We start from the raw sequence: 8,769 nt of genomic DNA, 5'->3' as shown, positions 1-8,769 counted from the left end.
TTCCACAAAAACTGTCAGACTGATTTTTTACCGAACTTGTTCGAGAGGGGCAACATCAGCTGAGGAGGCACCCGTTAAATTCTGGGGAAGGTCTGCTTAGCACAGCAAAAATTACATTCTATTTCACATTAAATTGACCTCTATCCATGATATGACCCAGGAGACACTCAGGGAACACATACTTCACCTGAGCCAAGCCAAATTTAACGGGAAAAATAATGAAATTTCTGCTGCGTTCAGCAGACCTGCCCCAATATTTAACAGGGACACATTATACAATACGTCATATGCCTAACGTGAACTATCTTCGTTGAAACTAAATGAACATTTGTGATCTCTTCATGTTTCATGAACAGGGACTGGAAAACATTTGTTTTTCAGTTCTGCTGCGTGAAGATAAAGTGATTATTTGATAACTTTATAGTGTCATCACTTTTTACATACCAATAATGTCAGGGTGTCATAAACCTATTGACTATCTCTTGTGTCTCCTCTGATAAGTGAACTGATGGATGACCAGTAGGCAGGTGAAAGGAAAAAGAAAACAGATTTGTGTTTTTGCTTAACGGCATGACGTAATCCTTCCAATTCTGAATCGCTCACGTAAAGGCAAGCCCGTTCAAAAGACTCACTTGAAGCTTATCTGTAAAGAAAGAACAAGTAAGTTACTACACAGATACGTACATATATCAAGTCATGTTCTCTCAGCTCTGTCTTTCATGCAGATCTTGAATGTTTGACAGCTGTGAACAGTCGCTAACCTAAGAGTCAATGCCAATCATGATTACTATAATCAAGATACGAGGCCGTCCTGCCTTTACTCTCCGTTATCTTTCCTCAAGGACATTAACTCCCCGTGAACCGCCTGCTAAAAGCATGGCTTTTATCTCCCTGATCTACTCTAATCTTTGAACAGACTCAGTGCGGCTGAACAATTTGTCCTGTGTCAGATTTCTGCCTGAGTAACAACACCACGAGCTTCACGGCTGAAAACCAACTGGTCTCACTTAATTCAGGACTAAAGCGCCATTATACTCGTCTCCAGGCAAAAGGAAGAAGAGTCTCACTCACTGAGGGAACACTAGACTCTATTAGGTTTCCTCAGTTGGTCACATTTGAAAAAAATCCAGAACCCTTTTAGGAGATTATTTAATTCTACAAATCCTCAAGGGTGCATGAGGACTTAATTGTAGTTGGGATCTTTAGAAAAGCTCTCTCAAGAACCAAAACACCCACGACTGTGACGCGTGTGGCTGGTTGTGTTGTTTGTGATCCCTGCCTCTGATCAAATTTGAAGAAATTGAAGGGGTAAATGCAAACCTTTAATCTGTGCTTGTGCATATATACATCTTCTAACATGCATATATATATATATATATACTCGAACCCAGAGCCTTCTTGCTGTTAGGCGACAGTGCTAATATTCATACATATGTATGAAAGAAAGATAACGTTAGTATCTGTTCATCATGATAACTCTCATGAATATGCCTCCACTTCCGTTGTTGCCTTCCACAGCTCTGCATTACTTTTAGCCTCCTTGGCCTGTCACTGAGCCTTCAAGATCCTTGCTTACCTCTGCAGCCCAGCCTCATTGGCCTGCTGCCTCGTCTCCAGGTCCCTCACCTCATGCTGCAGTTCAGCTCTAACTTTCTTCACTCCGTTGGTTAGAAATGTGTTCTGGTTCACTCTACGTAGCAAGAACACACACACACACACACATACACACACACACACACACACACACACACACACACACACACACATACATACACAAAGCATATATTGAATGAATGAGAGGAGGAACGACTATAACTCCCAGTGAGACTTTTAGTTGGAGTACTGGAAGAGTCAGTCTGAATCTGCTGGAGTCCTGGTTGAGCAGTCACCAAGTAGTCAGGAGCACAGTTCTTAAAAGGCACAAGGAAACTTTGTTAGGTGAGAGATTCAGACTCCAGAAGCTTTGTTAGTGAGAAGTAGCAAGTAGAGTTTAAGCTTTTATAGTACATACTGATGAACTGAATTAAACATTGTGAGATTAGCCTGCAGGTACCACCTCTTCCAACCAGTCTCTCCACAGTTATCTGACCAATTACCAGTACAGAATTTTCCATTTTTATTGGTTCTTCAGGCTGGATATCTTTCTGGATGAAGGTCTCGCCTAATAGCTAAGTCCCCTTAATCTCTCCAAGAAGTTTGTAGCTTGGTTCTGCCAGGACAATCCTATGGAGAGATGAACTGAAGCATTTTCACCATCATTTTCACTTCTTTGACTTCTCAACTGGATATTTGAGTGATCCCATTGTACTCAACTCATATTTTAAAGTTACCCATAAGCTATTCAAGGCACTTTTAGTTTAGCTTAGTTTAAAATCTAGTTATAAATTCAAGAACATTTTAATGCTAACATAAGGTAAAGCTGGTCTTAATTCATAGGTTTAAAACAAGGAAACAATAACGTGTGTACAAATTAGTCATCCTCGAGTTATCAGCTATTCATTACTGAACCTACTCAGTAGTTGGTGAGATACTTCAGTCTAGACTAAAGTGGCGGACTGACAAAGACACAACTAACAATCTAATCTGAGATGAATTTGGTTCTTAACGAGCTTTAATTGCTGAAGATATTGATGACAGAGAAGACGGATTTTTTTAAAAATCATTGAATGGTGCTTCATCAAAATATCAACTAGGGCCTATGTATGCATGCTGATTGTAAACCAGAGAGCAGAATTAAATTGTTGCACCCTGGCCAATTCAACTCACACAGTCTGCATCTTTATTACAGGATATCAGCCTCCCCCGTCTCCACCAGGTCAAATGCAGGGCAGTGAGGTCAGCCAGCAGAGAAAATGAAAAGCACTTGGAAGATTGAAGGAGACGCTGTTAAACTCAACTGACGGGAGAACGCAAAAAGGCACAAGTGGAAAATAATGTGAGAAAGGGGCAGGATGCAGAATTTTTGACATGCATTACCCAGTTTATCACATTGTCTGGTTATACTAACAGCCTGATTAATGTGTTACCAATGGCAGGATTTTATAGTCCATGATGAGAAACGCTTGGGTAGATATCTCAAGGGAAAGGCCTTGATTAAAGCTGGATACGTTTACAATATTACATAACTAGCACACGACTTGTACATATTCATGCTTATCACATCTTAGTTGGAGGATCTTTTTTCTCATGTCTTCAATAATTTCCTCCAACAGAGTGACAATGAACTGCAAAAAGTGATCTTGTGTTCTATTCTACACATGTGCTAATTTTATTTGTATAAATACCAGAGGATTAAACTAGAAGAGACACATCCAAAATCAAATTATCTCAACCAACCCCAAGATTAAAATATCGCTCAGCCTGCATAGTGATTGCTTGAAATAAATAAATGTGAGGATTCAAATCTCATATAAGGATCTTTAGTACTTTTCATTTAGTACACTTTTTCTCTATTACACCTGTTCTTACTTAAGCTTTATTTTCAAATTACTTTTAGTCAAGTAAATGATTCAGTTTCTCTAAGTGTTCTTAATGCTGTTTCACAAAGAGAGGCACTGTCGAATCCTTAAGAGCAGATGGAAGTGATGAATGATGGAAGCTAAAGGGCAACCATCCATCTGCCTTCATTAGTGGGACGGTTAAATCACTCCTCTGTATCTTCCCCTTAGAGTTGACTCTCTGCTGCTCCCTTGTGTTCATTACTTCATTATTAGAGCTGCGTTAAGCCAGACATGAATATGACAGAGGGGGTAGCATGGCTCAGATAAACAGTATAGAAAATGAATGGATGGATAGTGCAAGTGAAAATGCCACTTGGTTTGAATACCTTTTTCAATTTAAAAGGGTGTTCAATGTTAGTAGTTTTTTTTAACAAAAGCTAATTTTTTTTATTTACCATTGCTGCTTTTATATAAAAAACACATTAGTATGATATTCACACTTTGCTCCTACTGGAAAAAAAACACATAAACCTTGTGAATTTGAAAAATTATAGCTTTCTTCATTAAAAAAATCAAAGAATTACTTTCTTACAGCATTAATAATTATAATAATAATTATTATTATTCATATTGTTATTATTACTATTATGACCGTCGTCATCATCATCATTATTACGCACTTTATTATGCTCTTGAACAATCTGAACATTTAGGTGGAAGACAATTTTCATAATTTGTAGCTTGATCACAACCTAAGCAGTCCATCCATCCATCCATCCATCCATCCATTTTCTACCACTTATCCTGTTAAGGGTCGCGGGGGGGACCTATCCCTGGAGCTTTCGGGCGTGAGGCGGGGTACCTAAGCAGTGTATAACGATAAAATAGGCTACATCAGTTTATTTTTGTAATTTTTTCGTAAATATTGTAAATATACAAAAAAAATTACATATCTGTCTCAATTATGGATTCTCAAAGTGAACACAGGTAAGATTTCGACGTATACGTACATGTATTTAAATTGCCCGCCGTGTACTTCCGGGTATTATTGTTTCTATGAACCACATGACAACACGTATTTGCCACTTCCGGTGACGCAACTCTCCGACCAAAACAAACGCCATTGTAGTGACTGCATCAACGCAGCTCCTCAGTGCTGAATTGTTGACAGTTATAGAAGAAGCGTTACTTTCGTTGCCGGAAAACTTCATAAAGACCCTTCGACGTCCAAAATTCTTAGTATTTTGGACTCGTTCGCTGTCAGTTGGCAATACAAGGTGAAATATGCTTCTGCTACGTAATTGTCTGACCTATTTGGGTGTCTCTTTATGGTCCTCCGAGGACAACCCGAACCGCAGCATGTAAAAAAATGATGTAAGAAAAAATAAATATCACCGTAAAGGTAGATATTATTTTCTCTAGTTGATGTAAGAGTGTCAAGCAAGCCCAGTAATTCCTACTGATTCCTATAAAATTATTTGTAGTTTCCGTTCTCAGTTACATAACCCATTTCAGGTTATATTCTTAAACAAAAAAAAAGACATACCCATAGCACACGTACTGTCTTAGCAGACAAATATAAATATTCAATATTGCTATAAATCAGTATTGTATTTATTTGAAATAGTACCCGCAATGGACAAGTGAAACAAGATACATGTTGCACAGTGTACTGATGATATAATTATTATAATTAGTGCTACACCATAGTGATGTAATGTATCACATTTCATAGATAGTAATGGGACAGCTAGTTAGCACAACATAAAAAGTTTGGGAACTTCTCTATGTCATCATTGTTTATTTTGTATATATCATCATATGGCTTGCATAGAGCAACACAATTCCCCTGTTAAATTTATTTGGTCGTATTCTTTATTTGTGTGTGTGTGTGTGTGTGTGTGTGTGTGTGTGTGTGTGTGTGTGTGTGTGTATGTGTGTGTGTGTGCACGCGCAGCATAATCTCACAAACTTGCTTTCTTTATGACAGACATCGTTTAACCCACTCTTGTGCAGCATGGGCCGGATCTTCTTGGAGCACATTGGTGGGACTCGCCTCTTCTCCTGTGCCAATTGTGACACCATTCTGACCAACAGAGCTGAGCTCATCTCAACTCGCTTCACAGGGGCCACTGGCCGAGCCTTCCTTTTCAACAAGGTACTCCAGGCAAACGATTTCAACCACCACTGAAAAAAATACATACCTAGAAAGTTCTTACTTATGGTATGGTACTTATGGTGGCAGTTTTACACACACACACACACACACACATATATATACAGTATATATATACATATATATATATATATATATACACAGTATATATATGTGTGTGTGTGTGTGTGTGTGTGTGTATATATGTATATACACACATACATACATACACACACACACACATATATATATATATATATATATATATATATATATATATATATATATATATCAGCCATTGGTTTTCAGCTGTCTGAGGCATTCACCGAGCAGCTCATCCTGAGGGCCATCTTCTTGATGTACTCTTGGATTTTTGATGTGTCATCCTGGACAGTGGCTCTGGTGCTAACTCGTCCTCATCCTCCCTCTTTCTGCTTAGTGTACAGCCTCAGGATGCTGGACTTCGACTTCTCAGTACCGTCTTACTCTCTGGAAGTATTTGGCAGTGGTTGACTTCCTTGCTGCGTCCTTGTGGTTTTCATTAGCCTGATTATCTTGGCTCTTCTTGATACCATACGCCCACATTTGTGACATCCCTATGTTGTTGCTGTAGACCCTGGCGGTGTGGATCAGTGAGTCAGTTACTCGCTCATTCCTTGCGTACAACTTGATGTCATCCATGTAGAGCAGGTGGCTGATTGTTGCCCCGCTTCAGAATCAGTATCTGTAACCGCTCTTTGTGATGATCTGACTGAGGGGGTTCAGGCCTATGCAGAACAGTCACCGTGACAGTGCATCTCCTTGGTATATGCTGCACTTGATGGTAACTTGGGCTATTGGCTTCGAGTTGGCCTCTAGGGTCGTCTTCCACATCCCCATCGAGTTTCTGATGAAGGTTCTCAGTTTACTGCTGAAGTTGTACAATTCCAGACATTCTAGTATCCATGTGTGTGGCATTGAGTTGTAGGCTTTGTAGACTTGTTGCCTTTATTTTGGCCTCTTAATTGGGTTTCTTATGCTCCATGCCCAGGCGTAGCTTGTACCCTAGTGTCTCCAGTTTTTCTGTTGCCATACTGTGCATCAGCTTGTCGGTCTCTGTGATGGCTGCTATGGGTTTTGTGTTCACCGCAGCATTCACATCCACTAGTAGATCCTCTGAGGGTACTTGACAACTCAGCTTCTGTATTCATTGGAGGTTCCAGAATTCTTGTTGGTTTATGATCTTCCTTCTTAGGTCAGCAACTCTACCTGTCTATCTATCTATCTATCTAGCTAGCTAGCTAGCTAGCTAGCTATAATTATATATATATATATATATATATATATATATATATATATATATATATATATACATATATATATATAATTTACAGTAATCAAACAGTATTTCTCAATTTCACTTAAAAAGAAATGGCCTTATTCTTGTTGTTATTTATGTACTTTAGATTATTTTAAAATCCGTATTCCACAACTGTCTGTTTTTGTAACTTGGATGCATTTTTCTTGGTGATCAATTTTTTTTATTGCAGTCACAGTATTGTACACAATAATAAATTTCAAAATGACTCTTTCACCAAATCATGGAGCACTAGTTCTACACCAACCAAATGTTTCAAAATGTTTCTATAAGTATCTTGAAGTGAGTCTCAAAAAAGCATCCAAACAGTTTTTCTCGGTGGACAAGCTAAGAAGTTTCCCCCTGCTCTCCAGGTTGTGAACCTGCAGTACAGCGAGGTGCAGGACAGAGTCATGTTGACTGGGAGACACATGGTTCGGGATGTCAGCTGCAAGAACTGCAACAGCAAACTGGGTTGGATGTACGAGTTTGCTACAGAGGAGAGCCAGCGCTACAAGGAGGGTCGCGTCATCCTGGAGAGGGCGCTGGTGAGGGAGAGCGAAGGCTTTGAGCATGTTCCCTCCGACACCTCCTGAGGTCCAGTCACTTAGTGCTACTGATGCTCAGTCTGTGCTTACTGCAGCTTCCTCCAATAGCAGTGCATGGACTTGCATGGACAGTGTGTCATTTGTGATTAGAGCTTCACCAAAATAATATCGCCGTTCGCCGGAGAGGTTCAATCAAGACGCTGAGGATAGGAACACCTTTGCTTCTATTAAATCGCCTGCTTTGTCAATATGTGGCCAACAGGCTGTGATGTTCCTGGGTCTGGTAGGCATGGGGCGAGGGTTAACTCCTGCAGCTACAAACAGATTAACATGTCAGGATTTATTCAGACTACATTGAAGGTTCGGTTGAGATTGTTAAATCTGATTTAGTGAAGAAAATTAGTTTGTAGACAGTTTAAGACACTGGTTCCCAACTTGAGGCGCCAGACAACACAGAGGGTGCGCGATGCTTTGTGTGTGCTCAGATATTCATAGGTACAGGAAGGGGGGGGGGCATTAAGAGTTGGTCACCAAGCGCATTCTGCAAAACATTCCCTTGTCCAGCAAGTGACCAATGTGATGCTACGCTTCAAATTGTTTATTTAAAACATCAGCTGTGATAGAGCGTCCCCAGGTATAATAGAACCATATCAAAATTAAGTGAAAGTATAACTGGAAACAAACTTACGTTAATGTTAATAATTATTCATTACCCAGCAACAGTTTTGAACCCATTAAGAGTTTAGATATCCCCACCATTTTTACCTCACAAAACGGGACTCAGAAGGAACTTGTTACACCGTGATGTCACACTCCATTTATGTGTTTTGCATGTCAGTATATTGTTGTCAGCGACACCATTATTTCTAAAGCATTTTCTGTTGTTCTTTCTTTTTTAAGTCATTTTATGTTGCTCAAAAGGATGTCAGTAATTTAATTTAAGTTCCTTAAACAGTTCAAGATTGACTGGTGGCAATTATTTTGAATGAAACATTTGTTTTTTTTGTCACAAATGAATAAATTAAGATGTGAGTTTATTTATGAAATCTGTGTTGTTGTTGTTTTTTCAATTTATTGAGCATAATAAGATTTGCATATTATGTCCTGCCTGACCAATCACATTATGAAAATTCACAATAATAGCCCGGGCCCATCCTGTGCTTTTTCTTAATGTAGAGGCTAGCAAGTGTTCCGATGCTCTGTTCCCTGAAAGATGTGAGTAAGTTTATCTTTCCTTTTTGTTGTAATGTTTGATTAAAAAAAAAGCCTTTTCAGTCAGTAGTTTTAATG

General features: G+C 39.1%; 1 protein-coding gene and 1 long non-coding RNA gene across 4 annotated transcripts; one reads left to right on the top strand and one right to left on the bottom strand.

Moving 5' to 3' along the window:
- Nucleotides 1-457: 457 nt before the first annotated feature.
- On the bottom strand, nt 458-4,476 carry LOC147242758 (uncharacterized). 3 transcript variants are annotated; one of them, XR_015110727.1, is made up of 5 exons: nt 4,451-4,461; nt 2,767-2,862; nt 2,097-2,223; nt 1,577-1,690; nt 458-643 (listed from the first exon to the last, which is right to left on the bottom strand). It is a non-coding gene; the product is annotated as an uncharacterized LOC147242758 (long non-coding RNA). The 3 variants fall into 3 exon arrangements; XR_015110729.1 differs by lacking the exon at nt 2,097-2,223 and having other exon boundaries at nt 4,451-4,476; XR_015110728.1 differs by lacking the exons at nt 2,097-2,223; nt 4,451-4,461 and having other exon boundaries at nt 2,767-2,898.
- A 65-nt stretch (nt 4,477-4,541) lies between these two features.
- LOC147242757 (protein yippee-like 5) lies at nt 4,542-8,661 on the top strand. Its single transcript, XM_086189308.1, has 3 exons — nt 4,542-4,717; nt 5,431-5,598; nt 7,306-8,661. The coding sequence occupies exons 2-3, from the start codon at nt 5,458-5,460 to the stop codon at nt 7,525-7,527; spliced, it is 363 nt and encodes a 120-aa protein (XP_086045434.1). The 5' UTR covers nt 4,542-4,717; nt 5,431-5,457; the 3' UTR covers nt 7,528-8,661.
- The last annotated feature ends 108 nt before the right edge of the window (nt 8,662-8,769 follow it).

This window comes from Aulostomus chinensis, chromosome 20 (assembly GCF_037954235.1).
Source record: "Aulostomus chinensis isolate RoL2024-O1b breed Wild chromosome 20, RoL_Achi_v1.0, whole genome shotgun sequence".
Taxonomy (NCBI): domain Eukaryota; kingdom Metazoa; phylum Chordata; class Actinopteri; order Syngnathiformes; family Aulostomidae; genus Aulostomus; species Aulostomus chinensis.
This window is presented reverse-complemented; position numbering and strand designations above follow the sequence as displayed.